The following is a 25,969-nucleotide window of genomic DNA, read 5'->3' on the forward strand; positions in this document are numbered from 1 at the left end:
TTCATTTCGACACTGGCCGATTTTCAAAGTAATAAAACTTTAAATGTACATTTATATATATAGTTATTTATATTGAATAATACAGATAAAGGATAAATAATAATGATAAGAAAGTAACTATTATACATTATGATCATGAAAAAAAGCAAGTTGCCTCTATGAAAATATGGGGGGATATATGACTAATGACACAACACAAATGATAATGGATAAAAAGATAAAAATCAAGTCTAATATGAGATAAATGTAGGTGGCATGAAAATAGAAATGGAAATATTACACTTTTCTACTGCCCATTGGTGCACTATTATTAACAGCAGCGTTATTCAAACCATGACTATTATAATTATAATTATTTTTCTTGCTATTGTTATTAGTAGAGCTGGAGAAGATCCCAGCAGTATTATTATTACCACCGCCTATATTAAGATGTGTTCTAGTATTTACACTATTTTTAAGAAACTCTAATTTAGTAATTAATGGTAAATGATCACTTGGGAATTGTTCATTAGGGAACCCAATAAATTTGGAGACATAGTCCTCATCAACTTTACCAAGTAACCCTCTAACACGTAATGCGTTCGAAGAGTACCATATATAATCAATTACATCTACAAAGGATGGTGTGAAGTTTGTGAATGGTAATTCACCGATACAACCATAACTTGAACTTAACGCTAATTGATGACTAAAATTACCCTGTGACATATACCCATAATCTTTGGTGATACCATCGGGATGGTTTTTGACAGATCCTGTACTCAATAATTCATATACTGCAGAATTCACATACGAATTAAAGTCACCACATAAAATTATTGGCACCTTCTTAATATCTTGTCTTGGATTGTCTTCTTTAATTAAACTTTGTAGATGATCTAATAAGACACCCACCTGAAACGTTTTCACATCATTAAATTTTGGATCCCAATGCAAATGTGTTGTTACACACCAAACTGTTTCACCTGTCTGAAGATGTTGTAACTTCGTTATCAACGCCACATTATCTTTATTCATAGCCCTATTTAAGAAGTCTTCAGTTCTTTGAAATTTACTATGTTTCATCCATGTAGCAGAGAAATCAACATTCTCAAATTTAATCAATTTAAATTTATTATTTTTAAAGAAAACACAACAACCATCCACTTTCTTTGAATCCTTGTTTGCTAACAATTTAGCTCGTGTCTTAGCATGAAAAAGACCTGTATATCCATTTTTTTGTAATAGTGGGGACCAATACTCTTCGTAAGTTTTAGCTTCTACTTCTTGTAAACAAATGATATCACAACTATATGACAAAATTTGATCTTTCAATTTATTTTTTCTATATTCCCATGCTAATGCCCATGATGGTGTATAACGGTACATCTTTGGAGTGGCGTAATGCTGACATAGTGTGTTGTATTGCAAAACTGTAAACGATTTCTTAGCTAGATCTGGATCTTTATTTGATGATTTCCAAAATTGATCAGATTCTTCCAATGAATTCGATTCATGAATTGGCTCACCGTCTTTTGAGATTTCAATAAATTTTCTGGTATTTATTAATGGAATCTCTGGCCTATTATCTCTTAAATAAAATATTAACCCAGTCATTGATTTTTCAGTTAAAGTCTTTAATAACTTGGAATCTAGTGGATTACCTTCAATACCTAAGAATTGTAAATTGTATAAGTTTCCCAACTCCCATGGTAACTGGTTAATTTGATTATTGAAAAGGTATAAATATTTCAATTTGAAACAAAATCCCAATTCAGATGGAATACTGGCAATTTTATTGTTTGATAAATCCAATACCCTTAAGTTATTTAATTTTTTAATTTCCTTTGGTAAATACATTAATCCATTCCCATTTAAATATAATCTAGTTAAAAATTTATAGTTGAAAAGAGAATTACTTAAATTTAATAATTGTAAATTTGACAAATCTAATGAATACCACAACTGATCGTCGTATTTAAATTTCGCCAATATATCATTTATTGTTGTTTTTGCACCACCCGTAATGACAGCGCCGGTGCGAGTCGTACCATTAACGTTTTCATTCTCAGTGTTGCTAGTATTAGGGGATCTAATATTATTGTTATTGTTATTATTATTACTATTACTATTATTATTACTATTATCTCTTTCCATTTCTTTATTAAGTAAAAATTCAATTTCATCATCTTCATCATCTATATTAAACTGAGATAGTTTCTTATTCTGTAATAAGGTTAATTGTAGTGGAATGTTTGTATTGTTCAAATCTATAGAGGTGTTCAATGGGGTAGATACTGCACTATTGTTAGCTGTGGTGGTTGCTGTATCGACAATAATACTACTATCATTCATATTTGTAGTAGTATTTCCACTATTATTATTATTGTTATTATTGCTATTATTATTTAGACTAGATTCCTTTTCTATTGCAATATCCATTAACAATTGTTTTGTCTTATCCACAAGAGTAACATCACTTAAATCACCCAGATTCATATTTATATTGCTATTATTGTTGTTGCTATTAGTGTTATTATTATTATTATTATTATTATTTAAAAGATCATTTTTCATATCAATTAAATTATCTCTGCCATTTTTTTTCTGCAATGCGATTTGTCTTGCATAGATATTAGATTGACCAGATAATAAAGTGTTCAATGAAATGTTTGATAAAGTCACTTGTAATTTCCAAAAGGGATTGTTCAAGAGATTCCTGTCGTTTAAATGCGGATGATAATTAGGATTATTGGCGTTTGCAGAAATTGTATTAATGGTATCATTAGCTAAAGGTAATGGCATTGTAACAACAGAATTTGAGGCCAAAGTATTATGATTGGCAGCAACAGCATTATGGTTAGTCAACTGGTCTAATAGAATACGTTGTTGTTGTTGTTGTTGTTGCTGTTGTTGTTGTTGAGAATCTGCATTTAAAGGTGCTACTAGTCCCGGAATTGGAGGACCTGCAGTCCTACTGTTCAAACCAATTGATTGTTGTAACATATCACTAGTGATACCTGAAGTAGCAGACACATTATTCCTGTTGCTGCTATTTAGGGTACCAATGTTCATCATATTGAAATGAAAACAGTGGTATTGAAGATTTGTAGAAAATTTCAAAGAAAATTAGACTGGGAGATAGAGGAGTAGGCAAACAAAAAATAAATAAATAAATAAATAAATAAATAATAATAAAAATATAAAAACCAGAAAAAAAGAGAGTGGTAGCTAACTAATGTATTCTATAGCAGTAAATATGAGCTTGCTTTTGTATGCTTAATAGAGTATACGATACCCTCGAAGGAAAACAATTATCTAATACTACAGAATATCAAGACCATAAACACGAGAAGGCAAGGTCTTTGAGGGTTTACCACAACGTTTAACAATCCCAACAAAAAAAAAAAAAATAAAAAACAGTTTAAGTTTACTTTAAAGCTATTCACTCTTGCTTCAATGTTTCCACCTCTAATGGAGAAAGAGAGAGAGGGAAGGGGGAGACAAGGAAAAAAATTCAAAAACGAAATTTTGAAAATTTCGTTTTTGAATTTTTCTTTTTGTTTATTTTTTTCTTTCAGTTTTTTAGAGTTGTGGGAAATCATTCCAGACGAAAAAAGGAAAAACACAAAGGAAAAAAACAAAACAAACAAACAAGCCCTAAAAACCCTAAAAACCCTCAACGGAATCTGCAACATCCGCCAGTCGGAATTATTTGCGAAATTATTTTGCGGATTTTTACGTCGTGACTCGTTTCCGTTTTTCCCGTTTGGCGGGTTTTGACGGATCTTTAAAACATAAAAGCAAAGACTTGTGAGTTCTTTGATGATGCCAAGCTGCCTTCAGTTGACCTCAACATAATGAAGATTTGGGTTAAATGGCTTCGAGTGACTTATATATATATGTATGTGCTACACATTTCTTTTAAAATCGTGTACATTTGGATGATATTGGCAAGCGTGAGGGAAATAATGTAATCAGATAGACAACAGTCATAATTATCATTCCGTGATATATATCTAATACTAATAATTACAATAAATAATAATATGTCTACATTGTTATTGCAATTAGAATTTGCTTTGGATAAGTTACATGATGTTTTGTTAGAGGCGGAGATTTTAAACATTGATACTGAGACAGATATTCATTCCCGATGTGAATGTGTTATTGACTTATTATCTCGAATATATAATAGTCAGGGAGATAATAATAGCAATAATGATGGAAATTTCTCTTTAAACATTGATACAAGGTTAATTGGTTTGCTATCGAAATATTCAAACATATTTGATTCAAATAGAAAGGTTTACAAAGATATTGATAACCTATTACAACTATTTGAAAACTATACTACAAATAATAATAATAATAATAATAATAATAATAATAATAATAATAATAATAATGGTGGTAGTAGTGAAAACACTCAGTTATTGATTAAGAAAGTACGATTTGATAATACTAATAACGATAACGATATGGACATTGATACTATAACAAATAAGAATTTATTAGAAAACGTTGAAAGAACTTTTAAACCATATCACGACAATGTAGAAACTAATGATAGCCAGATCGACAACAATATTTTGATTGACTCCTCTCATGAACAGTCTTTTAATTATAGTCAACAAAGATCGGTTTTACAGAGCCAAGACATTCAACTGAACACTTTATCACAATCAGTGAATATAGCTAATTCCATGTCAAGACAAATGGGTGATGAAATCGAAACACAAAACAATCAATTATTACCCGATTTAGAAGCCAATCTAGATCATGATCAAAGAAGACTTAATCAAATTGTTAATCATAAGATATTGAGGAATGAACATAAGGAACAAGACCGTCTTTGTCTGGTCATTTTGATCCTGGTATTGGTTCTTTTATTTCTTCTAATTGTTTTATAATCTAAAGAAAAATGTTGTCGTTTTTTTTTTTAATTTTTTTTTTTGTAATTTATTTCTTTTTCTTCGAGGTTTTTTTTTTAACCGTTTGCGGCGAGATTCGATTGATGATGAGTAATCAAGAAATTGTCAAATAATCAAATCATCTGGTAAGAATTCTAGATTACATACATATATGACACAACCAGATATAATTCTTTACTCCTATACACTATAGAACAACAACAACAATTTATAGATATTGGGGAAAAGATTAATTCATCTAATTCCGTTGAGTTTCAAAATATAGTAGATGATTAATACAATTTGTTGATTAGGATATAATTATTATCATTCTTATTCTTTCATTTTTTTTTTGATTTTTTTTATTTTAAGATAATATCACACAATAAATACTTTACAGTTCAACAACTATAAACGTATAAATATATAATTATTAGCAAATTGTTCAATGACCGTAACAACTAGAAAGAGGAAAATTAAACTAGAAATAGAGGACTCTTTAGATCCAGAAGTCAAAATAGAATCTAGATATTTTGATAAAAAACTTAAAACGAACTCAGATTTCGATTCTCAATGGATTCAATCATTAAATAATAAAAATTATTTTGACTGGATTGCAAAACAAACTGGTAATATACCAAATAGATGGAAGATTCCATTAGATCCAGCAATATTCGATAGTGATGAGAACAAGTCTGTCTTGCCACCTCTGTTCAAATCTGTATATTTAAAATTAAGAGACTTAAGGGGTAAAATAGAGACACCCGTGGATACAGTAGGGGGTTCAACGTTACCTTTTACTATTGGAAAGCAATGTAATATTGATAAAGAACAAATTTTACCCATAAATTACAGGGTTCAAGTTCTTATTGGCGTGATGCTATCTTCTCAGACCAAAGATGAAATGACAGCAAAGGCATTTTACAATTTAACAAAATATTGCCAAGACGAATTGAATTCAAATCAAGGTATTACTGTGGCTGCATTACAACAAATAGATGAAAACGTTATGGATAAACTTATCACGTGTGTCGGGTTCCATAAAAGAAAGGCACATTATATCAAACAAACCGTGGATATTCTAGCCAATAAATATCAAGGTGATATTCCTACCAATGACCAGGAGCTAATGGATTTACCTGGTGTAGGTCCAAAGATGACTTATCTTACATTACAAAAAGCATGGGGTAAAATGGACGGGATCTGTGTTGACGTACATGTTCATAGATTTTGCCAACTGTTTCATTGGGTTAATCCTAAAAAATGTAAAGAACCAAACCAAACAAGGTTAGAATTAGAAAAATGGTTGCCAATTCAACTATGGAGAGAAATCAATTCATTATTAGTAGGGTTGGGACAGATCATTGATAGGCCTAAAAAACAAAGAGTACATATCTGTGAAACAGCCTTAAAAGATGACGCAGAAGCAATCGATCTTGTGGAACATATGGTAAATTATAAAGAGTGGGCAAATTATGTGATAAAATTATGTAGAAATGAGGAAAAGAAGAAGCTTGCAGCAACACCAGCATTGAATGAACCATATGATGTAAAAATTAAACTAGAAGAACCAACAGAAATAACGAGTTTTGAAGGAACTCCTGTAAAATTAGAAGACAATCATATCAAACAGGAAGAAGAAGAAGATATAAAGTTGTGATAAAAACACAACTTTACCATGCAAAAACAGATTAAAATATCATGTGCAAGGAATAATGAACAGTTACACTTTTGATACCTATTAAATATATGTACACATGTAAATATATATATATATAAACAATTTTTAACAATTCTTAATGATAATACAATTTTTAAAATAATTATAAAATTCATTAATTATTACTATCACTTATTTATAGACTAAATTTTAGTTAAATAATTAACCACTTATTGTTGTAAATATCATCAATTGTCGGTCTGTCTCTCACCGTTCTATTTAAAATTTTTACAATCAAATCTATGCAATCTTGACTTACGTCGTTGGGGTCACTGCCAAATTTTAAATCACCTTCTAAAATTTCATCAATGTTATAGAATGGGTTTTCCTTGAAAATAATAGTGTAAAGCAAAATACCAATAGCCCATATATCTTGAGGCTTACCTTCATATGGATCACCACTTAATACTTCGGGTGCTGCATAATCAATAGTACCAACGAAAACATCAAATGGACCACTTTTAACATATGCGGCTGAACCAAAATCAATTAACTTTACAAAACCTTTAGAATCAACAATCACGTTTTCATCTTTAATATCTCTATGAACTATGCCTAAATCATGTAGATGTTTTATACCAGATACAACTTGTTTAAAAATCAACTTGGCTTCAAATTCAGTCATATTTGTTTTTAGTTCAATCAAATCAAATAGATCGATACAACCAGTCTCACCATGAACTGGAGTTTCAATATAGTAATAGTCATCATCTTCAAAGAAATCTAATAAACTTAGAATATTTTCGTGTGGTTGTTTATTCAAGGTGGCCATAATTTGAATCTCTGATGGAATGGTTCCTAGTTTACGGTCTCTAACCCATGTATCAACCAGGATTCTCTCTTTGAAAATCATTTTGATGACTACAATATATTTTTCTTTTTTATGCATACAAAGGTTAACCTTACCATAAGCACCTTCACCCATTTTTTGTAATATCAAAAAATCAGAAAATTTAGTGACACGTTTTAATGCACCAATATTTGTAGCAGGTGTGTGTAAAAATGTAGTCTTTTGATAATTATCAATTTTTAACTCTACATTGGTTAATTGTTTTTCAGGTGGAAGTACGATGTTTGTTTCAAGATTTTCATCAGTTGATTTTGCAGGAGACGGTGGCCTTGGTTCCATAGCTTCACCTTCTGGGGTTGGTGTACTGGAAATTTTACTTATGATTAAAGTCTTATCAACCTTAAAGTTGTCGTCTTTAACAAATTGTGATTTGTCCTTCGGGTACAGTTGAGAGAGTCTACTCTTTATTTCAATTTCTGTTGGATCAGAACGCAGCTGAGATCGTAATGTATATGTATTGTCAGTACTTGTTGCCAGACTTGACGTAGAAATATTATGAACTTCATATGTCAACTTTAAATCTTTGTCTGCAGATGTAGGTTGACTAATCTCCAATTGATTGTCTTTTAAAGATATAGTACTAACTCCCTCTTTTAATTCTGCTACAGAAGCTTTAATACTAGGCTTTTTAGATGATGCAACGGAACTTCCAGAGCTGCTCATATATGACAACTCAGTTTCTTTTAACATTTTTAATTGGGAAGGATTGGCCTTATAATCTTCAAACGCGACATCTCTGGAATGAGTAATCCACACAAAACAGTAATTACTATTCAATACACGTACTTGAAAGTCAACTTTAATTTTAGATCCATCGATATGAATACCATCAATACCCGTACTATTGTAAAAATCCTTTGGATTACCATCCATTTCTGCCTTAAGCTTTCTAAAAAAATGCTCTGTTAAAACTAAGCCTCTATTCTTTGGCAAGGTAATGGACAAATCAGGATGTTCCTTACTAATATAATCTATCATATCCTTGAAACATGGGATAATTTTAGTAATTGGACTGTCAACAAGTTCAAACAAATGATGACCAAACATATTTTTTGATATTGATTTATTAAAACTTATCAGTTGTAATGTGTGAGAATCAACAACGAAAAGACCCGCTTGATAAGGTAAACTATGAATTTTCAATTTTAACTGATCCTCTAAAACTGAACATGATACAGCACATGGGATATTCGAAGTCGGTTGATTTATTGTGAAATATCTTGCACGATTAACATGATTGCATATTCTTACAGGCATGGACGATAAAGAGTCATCAGGATCATATATCGTTTCATTCCGCACTTGATCGATTAACTTTGCTAACGATTGGCTAATAGAACTTAACTTTTGATATATGTTTGCAAACTTAACAGTCTTTTTGCTTTTAGTTTTATCAATTATAGTAGGTAGACTACTTTTTATACTTGTAGAAGTATTTTCATTTTTTAAATCCAAATTACAGTCACAATTACTTGAACTTGTATTTGGTGAATCATTTCCCACTTGAAACTGTACCGGACCACATTTACATAGAACTGGTGTTGTTTCTACATTAGTTTTACCATGTTGTAGGGAGTTTGCTTCATCATCTCTTAATGTTGCAGGATCTTTCAATAGATTATTTTTATTAATGATGCTTTCCACTTCAAAAGTATTTATATTAAGTAAGACATCTACGTAGTCACAAGGAACCTTTTCAAAGACACATACTAATAAACCATTTTTTCTTTTGGCCCAAAATGATGCCCAAATCAGCCCGTTATTTGAGGTGCCCGGTTGAACTATCCCAATAATTTCACCAGTAAATACCAATTCCTGATCTTCTGTAGTTAATAATTTGTGAATCACAAAACTTCTAGAGTCAGTATGAATCAAATCCAACAATGTCAAAGCCTTCAATACATTTTTGGAAATCCCAAATATTAGACAAGCTAAATCGTTAGCAGCTCTAAATTGCCATGGATGCTGTTGTATACAAGTAAAAATTGCTTGTGGTGCAGAGTTTTTCGCTGAGGTAAATGTGTGTAAGATTTTACCATAATCTTGCTGTGGTTTAGGTGGATTCAGGACTACGGTGTCAGCCCCGTTATTTGTTATAAATTCATCTAGCCCACGTTCCAAAGTGGCTTCATCTTCTAATAAGCTCTCCTCAATTGAAACATCTCTTTCAAAGAATGGTTCTGCCAAAGAATCCAAAAGAATTTTCTTTAATTTTCTAGTATGCTTCTTCTCATCTACAATATTACTTAAATTTGTATTTGATGTTGAAGACATTGGAGACGGTGTACCTTCTTTATCTTCGTCTAGGATAAGTTTATCGATATTGTATAGAGACAACATGTGAAGATCTGTTGCCTTTTCTGATGTATTATTTTCCAAAGTTTCATTTAACAAGTCCAGTAAACTGATAAGATTCGATCGTTGTTCTTCAATGTAAGAATAATCGTCATCATTGTTATATACATTATTATTATTATTATTGTTATTGTTATTGTTGTTGTTGTTGAATTGATTTTTTAATAGACTTGGTGTATTGGAATTATGGCTAGTATTTATATGGTCACTTATTTTCCTTAAAGATACGCCTGGAACACTTTCTGGTGGTATATTATTTAAAGAAATATTAATCTGTGATCTTGACCTATTGGATTGTAATTTAGGTCTATTAGTATTGGTGTTAGTATTATCAAAATTAAATGTATAATCATTCCAAAGTTTAGGTAACATAGCCAATGAATTAGTTCTGTGTTTTAATGATATCCTATCACCGTTGCTATTAAAGGTGCTTCCACAATTACTATTATTACAGTTGCTATTACAATTGCTAGATATGGCAGGATTTGCGACAAATGCATTTAAAGCGGCAGCAGGCGAGGTCCATTTCCTTTGTTGGTAATTACTCAAAGGATCTTCAGTTGCTACAGAGAATCTTCTGCTTGTTAAATTTGCCATATTGGCTGTTGAAACATATGGTCTCAGTTGACTGTAGGTTCTTTTCCAGCCATGAGGGTTCCGTAGTAAAGATGCTTGTTGATTTTGTATTTGTCGTTGTTTGATACTGCTGATCACAGGGCTGTCCAGACTTGTATCATTTTCCATCATCCTTGGGTTAGCAATAATAATTTCCAAAGATCTTTTCAAAATGGACAGTCTTACAGCCAAAGAATTTGGTGATAAGGGATTATATGAATAGGAATGTGTAGATTCATTAGGCAAAGTGAAAAGTTCCTGAATATCGATATCTGTCATATTTGAACTAGTAGAATCTACAGATGCTGTTCTCATAGTTTTATACGACGGAGTGCTAGCTGTACTATTCGATTTCTTGGACGAATTATTCCAATCTGGCAAATCGTTTATATTAGAGGAGTAACTTTGAGATATAACACTTCCTATCAAAGGTCGGTATTCTTTTGTGGGCGTGGCCACACTCAAGCTTGAAAGCGAAGATGCAACAGACCCATCATTTTCTTTATCTAACTTGGTATTATCATCATTATCATTATCATTTTTATTTTTATTTTCATTATGTTGGCTATCTAATTTAAAGTTACTTTTATTTAGAGATTTTATGATAAATTCTGAATTACTTGATTCTTTTATTGAATGTTTTTCTTTCAAACTCCTGAAAGAATAAGTTGAATTATTTGAAGCTCCAATATACGGCATGTCTGATTTAATAGTTTGTTATTATTTTTTTTGTTATTAGTTAATAATAATAATAATAATAATAATAATAATATGTACAGGAAAAAATTAATCAATCTATGGCGGGAAGAAAAAATATGCGTATATGTGTGTATATGTGTGTATATGTACGTAAAAATTAGTGAATTTGGTATTATTTGAATAAAGAAGAGTGAACAAATTGGATAGATAAAGGATATGGGAGACAATATATCCTTAGTTATGCTGATTGATGTAATCTAATATATTATAATGATAGAAATGATGGATATAGCAAAAACAATGGTATTAAGGAATGTGAATGAGCGGGATGGGAAGATGGGATAAGAAAGTGAAGGTTAGAAGAGGAGCGTGTAAAATAAAAAAAAGAAATGATTAATATATATGATATTGTGTAATTGAATATTGCGTCAAGCACAAGGAGGTAGACAGGAATAACTTCAAACAATGTTAAAATGGAAGGGAAACAGAAGCCAGGTTAATCTAATAAAGTACCAAATAGCAGAATGACAGAGAGAGAGAGAAGTATAGAAATGTTAAGTTTGTTATACCCCTTTCTTATTTTAACCGAGAACCCAACACAATATCCCTCGAACGTTTGTTAATTCATAATAGACGTTCTCTCTATAAATGGAAGAAAGAAAGAAAGAGGAAAAGAGAGGGGGGGGGGGCAGAGGGAGGGTAAATTGGATTGAAGTGAAAAGGAAAGAAAAAAAAAATAATAAAATAAAATAAAAACATTGGCAGTGAAAAAGACAAACGGAAAAAAGTTTTCGTACAAAGGGATAAAAAAGAATAAAACACCTGCTTACCGTACAGAATATATTTAGGGTATGTCATATTAGGGTTTCACTCTGCACTTTATAAAAAAGGAATGGAAAAACGATGGGCGGCTAGATCAATATAATTATCATATAACTGTACATATTGTAGATTCTTTAAGGTAATAAACACATGCCATTCTCTCTTAAAACTGCTACTACTACGTTTGCTGGAGTAAGGTATGGTAAAAGATATACATACATACACAAATACATATGCATATATCTGTTTGTATGAATAAATATATAAATTTATATAAATTGTCGTCATGTCGTATAAAGTTCCCTTTTTCTTCTTCATTTTTTGTTCTTATATATATGAAGTTTTAATTCAAATGAAAGGGGAAGGCAGAAAGAAAAATAAGGGAACACCACAGGGAAGGAAATAAAGAATGACATTTCGGCGGCTAATGCATTTTATCTAGAATATATTTTTACAATATATATATATATATATATGTGTGTGTGTGTGTGTATGTGTATGTGTTTGCAAGGAAGATTTAAAAATTTTTCTGTTATTTTTTTTTATTTTTCTTTCTGTCGTTGACTCATACGTACAGTAAATAAGAAACCAATAGAATTATACATATACATATATAAGAATATATAGTTGATTTTAAATTTTTTTTGTTTTTGTTTTTTGTTTTTTGTTTTTTGTTTTTTGTTTTCTTCTAGTTTCGATGTGTTTTACAATAACGTTTATTTTAACCGCAATTAATGGTTTGTTTTATAAATATGATCGTTCACAAAAATTTTTGGTTTTGCCTGACTCCTCAACTGATAAGAATGAACTAAAGGATAAAACATATAAAAATGAAATTAGTAAAATAAACACAAGGGTGATTAATATCATATCTAATTTTTCAAAAAGCTTTTTTCAAGATTCTCCATGGCTATATCCCTTTAAAGGCATAAGCAATTTTTTACAATTTAAAGAAAAATATCTTAGAACCGTGCTAGGTCGTTTTTTTTTATATCTGTGTAATTTCTCCTTCATATTGGTCCTATATTGGCTCACAATCACACCTATATATTTGACAATGTTTCTCATATTAGGTCCATTCGGCGTCTGGTTAGTTCTGTTTCATTCCATTTTACATGCAAACTGTCTGACTATGCTTTCCAGTAGATTAATGTATCCAAATGCTTCTTTGATATTCAAGTGTTTACGTGTTCACAACTATACAAAAGTCAAGATTGGTAATATTGCAACAATCAGATATTACGTACCCATAACAACAAAATATTTTTGGGTCTACTATCTCCCCAAAAAAATCATTAAATATTTGTTTTATTTCACTATTTTCCTGTTTCAAATATTCCTTTCATTTATACCAATTGTGGGGCCTTTCCTTTTCCATTTGACTATGGCACCATATATTGGCAGAATCTATTTAACAAAAATATTAAGATTACAAAAACTAAATAATTTACAAAGAAAAGAATACTTCTATACCTATTTGGGCATGTTTGCATCTTTTGGTGTCACTGCTGGTTTGTTGGAGACAATCCCACTTCTTTCTGGGATTTGCCTATCCACTAACTATATTGCAACATCTTTGTGGTTGATGGATAATGAAAAGTAAACCAACGTACATAATGTTTAGAGTACTCTTATTGAAAGGAAGTATGCATATTATTATTCTTTACCATTTAACTATTATTTCTTTAAACTATATATACACATTCATACACATACACACACACATATATATATATTGATTTAGAAAAAGAGGTATATTTACCATTGATAATGATTTATAAGTTGTTTATAAATTCTTGCAATGCATTCTGTCTTCTCTTTTTGTCTTTTCCTTCTTTTGACTTTTTATCATTATTATTATATTCATTTGTTTATTTCCTCTTTACTTCACATGCAAATCACCCCTGCAATTTCGACCAAAAATCCCAATTCCAGAAATTGTTGATCTTATCCTTCTTTGATACTCCTAATCTTTTCTCATACTCACCAATATCTTCCTTCCCACTGGCTTCATTGAAATTCTCAGAAAATATATCTTCGGGTGAATCCAATTTAATCCTTTTAGATTCTCCCATTAAGGATCCAGTAGACGGCGATATGAAATCACCACTATTTATACTGTCTTGGTTAGTACTACTGGTTGTTTCCGAATCTATATCACTAATCTTCCTCTTCTTATCATTCTCAGGATTTGTCAATGATGGATTCATTATTGTATTTTCACTCACCATAGATTGAACTATATCATTCTCACCTACTTTCATGACACTCTTGAATACCCCTGCAATTGCCTTTAATTTAATATCATATAGTCGACCCTCTTTAACAGCTTTGCTTTTCATGATTAGTCTATGATCATCGTTAATGTGTATATCAACCACATCTCTATCACGTACCCTTTGTTGCACTTTGGTCAATTTTTTCTTTCCGGTTCCGTTCACTGTATCGATTGTGTGTTTAGAAAACTTCATCATGGGTGGTTCAATATCTTCATCTTTTATACCAAGAGTATCAGCTAGAGTCCCTAAAAATATATCTATTGGAGAAGAACGAAACAAGTCTTGACGATGTTTATAACGCGATATCATCTCACCTTTCTTAATATTTAAGGACTCAAGAGTTTCAACCTCCTTCTTGAATTGCATTTGTAATTGTGCTGTATTATTTTGAATAGCATTTTGATTGGGGGATGATGCAAATGACTGTTGACTAGTCGATTGTGCACGATTGTTACTGTTATGTGATATCCCCGTATTTTTGGGTGTGGCAGATTTACTAGATAAGGTACTGATGTTATTTGATGAAAATCCACTGGTCATTGCTGGGGAAGGTTTCTTACTCGTAGATTTATTACGAGAATGTGGTGTGGCATTTTCTTTCTTAGGAGATATATCATGTGATGCTGTAGAGTTCTTACTCATTTCGGGTACACCAGCCAATGCATTGCTGTTATTATTGCTGTTATTATTATTCAATGGTTGTCTATTCTTAGTTAGATCATTTAAATTTGTTTGTGGCAATTTAGGTGTATTTGCAATCGAATCATTTTTAGATGAATTATCAAGGTTCTGCGGTGAAAACATATTCCCATTAGTGGCACCTGCTGGTACAGTAACCTGTTGATTTGTATTCCATTGCTGTTGTTGTTGTGGTATGGATGGTGTTTGTCCTTGTGGACTCAATCTAGTCATATTACCATTATTGTTATTACTGATGTTGCTATTATTGGTAATCATGCTATTATTTGGCATGTTCCCTTGCTGTGAATTGTTTATATTTCTTTGAGACATCTGCTGCTGCTGTTGTTGTTGTTGTTGTTGCCTTTTCTGTTGTTCAATTAGTTGTTGTCTTCTTAATATCTGCAACTTCATACTTTCCCAATATTTTTGATATTTCATAACCAATTTATCAACAGTATCTAATTTGACTACATATATACCTCGGGAACATTTTTCTAAAATTTCCTTGACAAATATTCTTAGTTGCAACACCTCCTTTAAAAATGGCTCACTCTTAGTAAAAACATATACCTGTGGTGCATAATTACCAACTTGTGCAAACAATTGTTGGTTCATTTGCAATTTTCTTTTAATTTCTTCCTTTTCTTGCTGGGATATCATATTAGTTAAGTCTGTTAATCTTAAAGGTATTCTAGCGGCTGCAGCTGAGATTTTTCTTACCATTTCAAGATCCTGTTGTGTTGGTTGGAACATTTGAAGACCTGAATTGTTTTGTTGTCCATTGTTGGCCGGTGATTTTTGAGAATTTTGCATTTGGTTGTTATTAGGATGATTCCTAATAGGAGTTTGTCCAATTTGAGGATTACCTACTTGTTGATTCATCATTTGATTATTTTGTACATGTTTCAAATTATTATTATTATTGCTATTGTTGTTACTCATTTGTGGCATTGAAACATTTTGTGAAGTTTGAATATGGGAAAAATTACCTCCAGTATTATTCGAGATGGATCTCTGTATATTACTATTTCCTTGCAATTGTTGATTTGGGAAATTATTAGTGTTAATGTTAGTGTTGTTGTTGTTTGGATTATTTAAATTGGTGTTGTTCGAAGTTGTTGCATTGTTAGTCATTCCTGCTACATTTCCACTTGCGCTTCCATTTCCATTTCCAGCATTTGCTACTGCTTGAGACATTTTGATTGCTTGAATCTTCTTTAATGCTTTTTGATTGATATATTTTTTAATAAAATTGTGTTTTGCTGCGTCAGTCATATTACCACCATATTGTGTTTTTTGAAAATGTTTACAGGCTTCAATCGCTTCTGCTAGAATAGACTTTTGTTCTTCTTGAGTGAAGATTTGATGAATTTGACCCAACACATTAGGTATTTCACCTGGCCTATTAGCATTTCTCTGTGGCTGTTGTTGTTGTGATTGTGATTGTTGTTGATGAATGGCATTTGGTTGCATTTGTTGATTCATATTATTGATCTGCTGTTGCTGTGGGCTTTGATTTTGATTTTGCAGTTGAGATTGCATATTTTGTTGTTTCAATTGCTGTGCTTGTTGTGCTTGTTGTTGTTGCATTTTACTTTTGTATAATAATTGTTGATGTACCTTATAAACTTCTTTTGCAATCAACATTTCTTGTTGTGTAAACCTTTTCTGTTGTGCCAATTCTGTAATTTGCTGCCATGTGTTAATACCAGGTGGAACATTCGGTATTTTTTGCAAAAGTTCTCTTGGAATTGGAGCCACTTTCATCTGATTGATTAGCAATTGTTGTTGTGCAGTTAACTGTGGTCTAGGTTTTTGTTGTAGGCCTTGCTGACCAGAATTAATATTGGTATTCAACTGTTGTTGTTTCAACTGTTGTGCTGCTTGTTGTCTTACTTGCGCTTGTTGATTTAAAAACGTTCTTGAATTAGCATTACTCGAACTAGGAACGAAATTACCATTATTGTTATTGTTATTAGTAGAAGATGAAGAGGAAGGTATTTGCTGTTGCTGTTGCTGTTGTTTAGCGGCGGCAGCAGCCATAGAGGCCTTTTTTCTAGCATCTCTTGTGTTACACATAGCAGTTATTTTTTCTTTCATACTGTTTATGTATTCTTTCTTTGTTGAACATTTAGCAAACAAAGCAGACTCGAAATTCTTAACATGCACCTTCATCTTTTCTGCATTATCTACACCACCACCATTCATTTCATTGATTTCCATCAACACCTGTAATAGTTCAGCCACGTACCTGGCCCTTTCTTCTGTTGTTAAGGCATCCATTCCTGCTGATAAATTGATATCCATTTTGAAATGACGGATAACTCAATGGTAGCTAAGGCTGTATTTACACTAATACGAGTGTGATCTTGAATATAGTATTGTGTATTCAATTGCTTGATTGCCAAACTTCGGAAAACAAAGAAGGAAAACAAAGCAAAAATCAAAAACAAAAAAAGAATTATTTATATTCAGAATGTATATATATATATATCGTAAATGGATAATATACTTGCAATATAATTATTTCTCGTTATATGTATCTTCCATTGATATTATAACAATCAATATATAAAAAGTGTATATAATGAATGCACTACAAATAGACATAACTTAACAATTCAGGAGCTTTGTACAAATGAGGCGAATCAAGTAGTCAATGAAATAAAATAAAAGTAAACAAAATAGGATCGATCAATGTACGTTCAATTGTTCCTCTATATCAAATTAATTTTCTTCGTTTTTTTTTTTTTTTTTTTTTTTTTTTTTTTGGGTTTTTGGATATTTTCTTATTTCTTTTTTTCTTTTTTTTTTTATTTCTTTTACCCTTTGCAATAATTATTGCCTCTTTAGGAAACACAAGTGTTGCAACTGACCAAAATAGGAAATACAAAAGGAGCTTTTACTTAATTGGGCTGTTTCTCCATCTGCTCCGCCATTCCCGCTGGTTTCGTTGGTAACGACAGCACGGCGTTGTCATGTGGAGTCTGTGGTGTGGCTTTTTGCCCAATTGGGCAACTGTTGTCATAGCAACGCACTTATATGTGTATATAAAATAATATTCAAAATATTTGCATATGAGATAAGATACATTTAAAGAGAGAGGTATTTACTAATGCATACTTTTCATATCTATCTATTCACAATATATACAAACAGATGTAGACTATATAAGTTGATCGTCTTATTTGTCTGTTGGTTTCTTTTCTAAGGATTCGTTTTCCTTGTATATGATATCTTCCAACAGATCACTTACTTTCTTTTCAATTGCATCCTGTGCCTTCTTATCATCTTCACTAACACTTGTATCTAATGCTAACTTATTTTTAGCTAACTGGTATATTTTTTCTTCAATTGAATCCTTCGTTATTAATGTGAATATAGTAACATCTTTGGTTTGTCCGACACGATGGGATCTATCTGCTGCTTGTCTATCATCATGTGGATTAAATGATTGATCAAAGATTACAACATTATTTGCACATACTAGATTAATACCAAACCCACCTGCTTTCGTGGACAAAATAAACACTGGAATTGTACTATCTTCATAAAATCTATCAATTAAACTTTGCCGTTCATTCACTTGAGTACTTCCATCCAATCTTAAAAATTTATACCCTAATGTAGATAATACCATTTCTAAGATATCTAACACTTGTGTGAATAATGAAAATATTAATATCTTCTCTCTTTTGACATCAATCACATCCTTTAGTATCTCTTTTAACTTAGTTATTTTGCCTGATTCCATCCATTCATTGTTTTTTAATTTGTATTTGGACAATGTCTTAGGAAAATTACAACATAAACTATGCAACTCAAAATCTGTCATCACACTCATATCCTCCATTATATACCCTTTATTCCCATCTTCTGCATATGCAGGTTCCTTCAATATATCTTGACTCATTTTATCGATCAACGAATCCGTATAGATATTTCTGAATAATAAGGGATGGATTGATGCCTTTCTTAGACTCATAATCAAATTCCTAGAAACATTATTCTTATTCCTTGTCTTATTCTTATTTGGCTTCTTAACAATACTTTGTTCCAGCTGTTCTTTTTCCCTTGCCAATTTGGCTCTTCTTTGTTCCATCACTGATTTGATTTCTTTATCATATATCTTTCTTTGCAATTCATTCATTTCACACATTATATTTTTAGTATGCTTTGCTGGTAAATGTTTTAATACTTGGTCTTTACGTCTTCTCAGAATAAATGGCCTCATCATAGTACGTGCTCTTTCAATAGCATTTTGCACCAATAATGGGTTATGCCCCTTGTTATCGTCTGTGGTTCTAACTCTTTGTTTGAAGATAGTTTGTAATGACTCCTTCTTTGATACAAATAAATGAGGCATAATAAACTCTAATAAAGATATTAATTCTCTTAAATTGTTTTGTAGTGGCGTACCTGTCAACAGTAATCTAAAATTACCATGAATCTTCATCAATTTATTGAATCTTTCTGACATTGAATTCTTTAACATATGTCCTTCATCGTATACGATAACATTAAAATCACATTTTCTTAGAAATGCAACATCATACTTATTACCAGCTGCTAAATTATATGTAGTAACCATAACATCATACTGATCATGTGCATTCTCCAACATATCACGCAATTCACCTCTCTCCTTCTGTGATCCATAATATGGTTCAATCTTTAGTGTTGGGCAAAATTTCTTGAATTCTCTTAACCAATTCTCTAAAGTTGAAGATGGTACTATAATCAAATGAGGGCCAGGTTCATTGATTTGCTTCAAATATGCTAAAAAGGAAATCACTTGGCATGTTTTACCCAATCCCATATCATCAGCTAAGATACATGACATCCCATTGTGATATAATAGGTTTAACCAATTGATACCCATTTGTTGATAATCCTTTAATTGTAGATCAGGTGATAATAACCTTGGTTTGCCCCTAAAAAATTTAATTAGTTTTTTAGTTTTGTTTTGTTCTGTCTTGATCTCTTTAGTTCTTCTTTTCAACACAAAATCATCGTCGTCATCGTCATCATCATCTTCTTCGTCTAAGTCTACAGGATCTTCATGGTCAATTTCTTCCACATATTCATCGTCTGCACTACCTGTGTCATCATTTGATTTCATTACTTCATTATCTTCTATATTAGGTCTTAAATTTCTATTAGTTTTTTGTTTTATGGAGGTACCATTCTCTACTTGTTCGGTATCTTGTTGAGAACTATCTTTCTTCACTTCCTCTTCATCAAATTCTTCAGCAATAGCTCCGGACTCACTCTTATTATTGCCACTATTATTATCATCTTCTTCGACTTCATCATTGTTTAAAGTCATTAATTGTAATCCATTTTCTTCATCATCTAGATTTTTGTTACCAGATGATGAAGAGGAGGAGGAAGAGGCATTTATATCAACCCCCCATTTAGAAATTTGATTTGAGATCATGTTACCATATGAGGAACATCTCTTTAACAAAGATTCAATAGCATTATAACCCTTAATAGATTCACCAATCTTCTCTAGGAATTTTTCACCATCCTTTCTTAGCGATTTTGGTGTTCCACGTCTACGCAACCGACTACCATTATTATCTCCATTTGTTAAATTTTCAGAACTGTTTTGTTTTTCAATTTCTTTTTCAGTTAAGAATTCCATACTACTAAATTTTGTTAAGCTTGTGTATGGTCTTTTAGAAATAATCACTTGAGCTTTGTCAAATGTAGTATCAGCTAAATCTGCAATATCTAATGGATCCGCAGTGTTCAAGAATTGTAGAATTTGTTCATCAAGATCAATTGGACCTGTTGTTGAATCTTCATAGTCGGTACCTTCATCATCATCCAAATCGTCGTCACTTGCTATGTCATCACGGTTTAAACCATCGGAATCTGAATCTGATTCTTTCTCCATTAATTGTTGCGCTTTCGTTTTCAATAATTTGTTTCTAGCATTATCTAATTCGGTAGGTTTAGAGTATGATTTATTGTGGACTTGTTTAGTACTATTAAATTTATTTTCAAGCTCATCTCCTCTAACTAATTTCCTTCTTTTTGTAATATTTGTCAAATTAGAACTAAAAGAATCATTATAAAACTTCCTGGACTTCATTACATTAGAATATCTATCAAAAATTGAAGTTTTTGGTTTATTTAGAACAATTTTCGTAGAATCTTTTGAAGTTAAACTATTAAAACGACGTGTAATCTCATTTTGACTTCTGCTATTACTGGTAGTGGTGTTATTACTATTATCTTCTGAATATTTATTGGATACAAGGTTACTCCGATTCAATTGACTATTGCCTGACCAAGTGCTTCTTTGTTGTTTTATTCTAGTTAATCTACCTCTAGATAATTCTAAATCAAAAGAATTAGATTTAAAGACGGCTTGAATTAAGGTGGAGGAAAATTCAGGGTATTCCTTCTGTAATATCTCTAAATTTGTCTGCATATCCTTTGGGCTCATACCATTTTGTACGCTGCTAGCAGTTCTGTTAAGGGCATAATCTCCCATATGGTGTTTAATACTCGGTTTAAAACTGAAAGTGGCTCTCAATAATGAAGTGTTACTATCGGTGTTATCTGTATCTTTTAATGGGGAAGAAGAAGAGGAAGGAATCACTTTTTGGGGAGAGGAAGTAGCTGGTACTTGTACATTGTCGTCATCATACTCATCACCGCTATGAGGATGTCTAGTGCTCCCATAATAACCTGACATTTTCTACTGACACTGGTTTCCCACTAACGGTAGGATCTTAACAGTTACTTATGGATGATTAGAACAGTGCTAGATAAAATGGTTTTAGTTATATGCGTGATTTTGTATAGATCTTTTATTATGGTTTTCCTAGATACGCCTATGGAGGATGAAAAGATCAGAGCATTTTGAAAAATTTTTCATTTTTTTTATCTATCGAGGATTTTTGCGATGAGTTGAGCTAGAAAGGATTTTTAAAGGTTACACCCCCAATAAAGAGACAAATAGGGTATATTAAGTGTGTCCATCATTATAGAAAAACGGCATCTTCCTTGTATATTCGAACAATACTCGTGCTTTGTTTTATTATATTTACTTGTACTATCTAGACATGGTATAGTGGATTAATTACATATCAATATGGGATTTAAAGTCTATTCTTTTGGGTCAAATGGGAAAAATCAGTTGGGGTTCCCGCATGGAGAGGATTTAATGGTACCACAACTGACGTTGTCTACAGATGTTGGGTTAGATGCAGCTTTTGAGGCATTATTTCTTTCTACAAATGGTCAGTTGCAAAAAATAGCTTGTGGTGGAAATCATACAGTGATTCTATTGAGGGATGGTGGCATACTTATGACTGGTAATAATGAATCAGGCCAGTTATTAGGCGACATTAACTGCAAAAGTATTAACAGATGGACCAAACCAGATGACACATGGAATTTCGGCTATCAAGAAGGTAGCAAGGTCACTGGTCAAAGTGAGAAGAATAATAATAATATTGAATACGTAGTTGATGTTACTTGTGGTTGGGACTTTACTATGGTGATGACTTCATTAAATAAAGTGTATATTAGGGGTCAAGGGTTGAAAGGTGAGTTAGGTGCGGGTCCAGATATTGTGCAGAGTTCCAAATTCATTGAGGTATTTCATTCAGATGATTTAACTGACAAGATTCAGATTTTTTCTTCATTTCAAAATTGTGTCATATTAGTGACAAATCGTGCTAACGGATATAGTAAAGTTTATGGATGGGGGTCTAATATTAAATGTCAATTGTGGTCTCCTAAATGTAAAAGCGTATTTGAACCATCTTTGATATATGAAACACAAGATCATGTTATTGATTATGTGTCCATGGGGAAGGATTTTATGGTTTATATAGATGCTAATGGTTCAATTGTCCATACCACTGGGAATTTACCAAAGACATTTGATTTAGAATCATGGAGAAATCGAATTAATTTAACTGTGCTATCTATGTGGTCATCAATTCATATTATTCAGAAGACACCAACATTTAAAATTTCTTCATATGGGTTTAATATGCACAATCAATTACTAAAAAATGATGATGTGACAGGTCTTAAGGTAAATACAGTGGCTCTAGGTAGCGAACATGGTATTATGGTATGTGATGAAGATGGCAAAGTTAGTGTCAGGTGTTGGGGATGGGGTGAACACGGTAATTGCGGATCATTACAAAAGAACAAATCTATAATAATCAACGACCGTTCTAATGAATCAAGTCTCCTGAATGAAGTTATGTCTATATCAAAAGAAAATGAAACTAGGGTGGATGTTTTTGGTGGATGTGCTAATACTTGGATAGTTATTTCAGATTGAATTTTGGTGTAGCATTAAATGAAATCTGAATAAAGCAAAAATTATTGAAAATATTGAAGATCATTATATATTAGTTCATTCATGTATATATTTCGTACCTAAGGGCAATTGTCATTTTATTAGGATTATAGTACAACTTCCTTTTTTTTTTTGTGAGATAAATCATTGTTTTGTGGGATTATATATACGTTTTAAGCGGTTGATAATGAGTTCAATTGAACTTTAAAAGAGAGTATCAGATGGGATAGATATTTTTGCTGGGAATATAAAAAATTTGAAGGAACATTTTTCTATTATACCATTTGCTAAGTGGGGTAAATTGTGATAAAATAATAGTGTTATTAAGTTTTTTAAATATATACTATTTTATGTACTATAAAAAAAATGCTTATTTATTACATGAAGGTATCGTTATATGAAATAACTATAAATAGGGTTGTTATAAAGAATATTTAATGTTGTCTTCTATTTTGTCAACGATATTTGATTATTGACTAGCTTTAAATGATGATGTATGCATATGATTGATGGAACACGAGGGGTAATCTCTTGAATTTATTGTAAAACTCAAAGTAATAGTAGTTCAATTTTTTGAATTCACTTTTATTTTAAGTATATTTTTGCTTTAAATCTGTGAAATAAGTACCTATTTATTTGTATTATTATTTTTAACAAATCTTTGATCACGAAATTTTATTATTATTTTCACTTTTGTTGATGTTTTAAAGGTACCCCTCTTCTGTCATTTAAGAATTAAGATCATCGCTCTTAAGAGTATTCACACTATGTTGGTTTCTGCTGTTGCTATTATTATTTTGGTCAGTATTGATTGAGTTAGTTGGGGTAGATATATGATTATTATTACTGTTATCGTGATTGTGAGGGTGATTGTAATTATTATTTGTGGCATTCTGATATGGGGGCGGTTTCGTTATAATAGTTTTTAACATTGCCATGTATTGTTGTTGTATTAATGGACCTTGCATATTGATGTTGTCCCCATTTGCATATATATTCTTCAACAAATGAGTTGGATTACTCTTATCGCTGTCATTATTATTAATTGCTTGACTTCTCAATTGAGTTTGGTTATTTTTGTCTTGATAATTCTTAGAATTAAAGTTCGGATTATTTTCATGAGTAGCAATATTCTCATTTATACCAGGTGAAGGTTGTCCTTGATTTGAATATGTCTGGCGTCTCGATTGCTGTGAATACATTGGGGGTGATGTTATATCTTGTGGAGACATTTGTCTTCTATTTGTTTGTAGCGGTGGTTGCTGTGTTGAATTGGATCTTGAAGTACGGTTGTGCGATCTCATTTGTTGCGATAAATAAGTAGGTATGCGAGGTTGTTGTACGGGGATATAATTTGATTGTTCCTGTTGCTGTGTTGGATTGATTTTTTCATTGGATATAGGTGTAGTAGCATTATTATTGTTGTTGTTATAGTTAATTGGATATTTTTCAGGCAATAAAGGGTATATATATTCATAATTAGGTGAATCAAGTTCATTTAGAGTGTCAATTGAGGAACCCTCAATAAAATCGTTTAACAAATAAAAAAGTTGCCACCATTCGAGCAAGAAAGTATCAGGTGAATTAATGATCATTTTCGATCTTAGTAATTGGTCCCTTGGTAATTGCTCTAGTAATTGTCTAAGATCTTCGTTTTCTTTGTTTTCGCCTTTCGTTTTCTCCTTCTCTTTCTCTTTATCCCTTTCAGTGTCTTTGACCCGTTGATCAAAGTTTCCACTTACAGCGATATTACCATTGAATTCAGAATCAGGATTCTCGTTATTATAAACTTCTAAATTTCTAGTGATTGGGACATCGGCATCTCTTAAAAATTGTCTGGCAGTTTCATAGTATTTATTTTCCAATAGATAGTTATAGATATGAGCATATAACAACTCGTTTGAATTGCCTGCCATAGTGTCAGACACCACCAAAGTGTCATTGAACTGTAATTCTTGGTCGCTGCTATTAGTACCAATATCGTTCACAAAATCATTCTTTTTACGACTCCCATTATTATTATTATTAGCATTATTATTATTATTACTATTATTATTATTATTATTGTTGTTGTTGTTGTTGTTGTTGTTGTTGTTGTTATCGTTGCTCTTTTTAAGTACCATTATTATTCATTATATCCTATTTTTTTCAGGCTGTTAACTGAAAGAAAGAGAGAGAGAGAGAGAAAAGAGAGAAGGAACTATGTGTATCGTATCTTAGGAATACGTTTGGTAATCCTCTTCTGGGCTATTAACTGGAACAACTCATTTCTCAAGTAGCAATTTAGTGTTATCTATGCACGTCCAGCTTCTTTTCTCCTCTCCTTTCCCTTTTCTTCCTCGAGAATTTGAAGATTGGATTCTTTTTTTTCGCAATTTTGCTGGTCGTGTTTTTTTTCTTTTTCTTTTGTTTTTTTTTTTTTTTTTCACGGTGCCTTTGACGAAGAAACTTTTTCGAATATGTTTTCCTATTTAGGACACTTTTGGCTTTGTTTCCTATTTAGGAAACATTTGTGGTTTTTTCGACATGCTTTTGGTTTTGTTGTTTTTGTTAGCGCCGTGAGAAATGCAGTGTATATATTTACATGTTTTGTATTTTGTTTTAAAGGCATGAAGAAGAAAAAACACAGCTGGGAAAGAGTAGAAGGTAGGAATGAATGTATGGATTAAGTGATAGTGGGGTAGAATGAACCCCTTTGGATTGTTACTACAGTTGCTT

General features: G+C 31.6%; 9 protein-coding genes across 9 annotated transcripts; 4 read left to right on the forward strand and 5 right to left on the reverse strand.

Annotated features, from left to right (window-relative positions):
• Positions 1-276: 276 nt before the first annotated feature.
• Positions 277-3,057, reverse strand: CCR4 (CCR4-NOT core exoribonuclease subunit CCR4; the record flags this gene model as incomplete). Its single annotated transcript, XM_064858830.1, has 1 exon — positions 277-3,057. The coding sequence occupies one exon, from the start codon at positions 3,055-3,057 to the stop codon at positions 277-279; it is 2,781 nt and encodes a 926-aa protein (XP_064714653.1).
• A 971-nt stretch (positions 3,058-4,028) lies between these two features.
• Positions 4,029-4,892, forward strand: SYN8 (syntaxin; the record flags this gene model as incomplete). The annotated part of the gene is made up of 1 exon (XM_064858831.1): positions 4,029-4,892. One exon carries the CDS (start codon positions 4,029-4,031, stop codon positions 4,890-4,892), a length of 864 nt encoding a protein of 287 aa, XP_064714654.1.
• A 448-nt stretch (positions 4,893-5,340) lies between these two features.
• Positions 5,341-6,552, forward strand: PWA37_002234 (uncharacterized protein; the record flags this gene model as incomplete). Its single annotated transcript, XM_064858832.1, has 1 exon — positions 5,341-6,552. The coding sequence occupies one exon, from the start codon at positions 5,341-5,343 to the stop codon at positions 6,550-6,552; it is 1,212 nt and encodes a 403-aa protein (XP_064714655.1).
• Positions 6,553-6,766: 214 nt separating this feature from the next.
• PWA37_002235 (uncharacterized protein) lies at positions 6,767-11,131 on the reverse strand (the record flags this gene model as incomplete). Its single annotated transcript, XM_064858833.1, has 1 exon — positions 6,767-11,131. The coding sequence occupies one exon, from the start codon at positions 11,129-11,131 to the stop codon at positions 6,767-6,769; it is 4,365 nt and encodes a 1,454-aa protein (XP_064714656.1).
• Positions 11,132-12,650: 1,519 nt separating this feature from the next.
• Positions 12,651-13,556, forward strand: LDS1 (Lds1p; the record flags this gene model as incomplete). Its single annotated transcript, XM_064858834.1, has 1 exon — positions 12,651-13,556. The coding sequence occupies one exon, from the start codon at positions 12,651-12,653 to the stop codon at positions 13,554-13,556; it is 906 nt and encodes a 301-aa protein (XP_064714657.1).
• Positions 13,557-13,851: 295 nt separating this feature from the next.
• Positions 13,852-17,220, reverse strand: GAL11 (Gal11p; the record flags this gene model as incomplete). Its single annotated transcript, XM_064858835.1, has 1 exon — positions 13,852-17,220. The coding sequence occupies one exon, from the start codon at positions 17,218-17,220 to the stop codon at positions 13,852-13,854; it is 3,369 nt and encodes a 1,122-aa protein (XP_064714658.1).
• Positions 17,221-18,097: 877 nt separating this feature from the next.
• Positions 18,098-21,625, reverse strand: FUN30 (DNA-dependent ATPase FUN30; the record flags this gene model as incomplete). Its single annotated transcript, XM_064858836.1, has 1 exon — positions 18,098-21,625. The coding sequence occupies one exon, from the start codon at positions 21,623-21,625 to the stop codon at positions 18,098-18,100; it is 3,528 nt and encodes a 1,175-aa protein (XP_064714659.1).
• A 399-nt stretch (positions 21,626-22,024) lies between these two features.
• Positions 22,025-23,233, forward strand: ATS1 (Ats1p; the record flags this gene model as incomplete). Its single annotated transcript, XM_064858837.1, has 1 exon — positions 22,025-23,233. One exon carries the CDS (start codon positions 22,025-22,027, stop codon positions 23,231-23,233), a length of 1,209 nt encoding a protein of 402 aa, XP_064714660.1.
• A 746-nt stretch (positions 23,234-23,979) lies between these two features.
• PWA37_002240 (LisH domain-containing protein) lies at positions 23,980-25,374 on the reverse strand (the record flags this gene model as incomplete). Its single annotated transcript, XM_064858838.1, has 1 exon — positions 23,980-25,374. One exon carries the CDS (start codon positions 25,372-25,374, stop codon positions 23,980-23,982), a length of 1,395 nt encoding a protein of 464 aa, XP_064714661.1.
• Positions 25,375-25,969: the final 595 nt, after the last annotated feature.

Source organism: Arxiozyma heterogenica (genome assembly GCF_036370985.1).
Source record: "Arxiozyma heterogenica strain weizmannii chromosome Unknown scaffold_18, whole genome shotgun sequence".
In the NCBI taxonomy this organism is placed as follows: Eukaryota; Fungi; Ascomycota; class Saccharomycetes; order Saccharomycetales; family Saccharomycetaceae; genus Arxiozyma; species Arxiozyma heterogenica.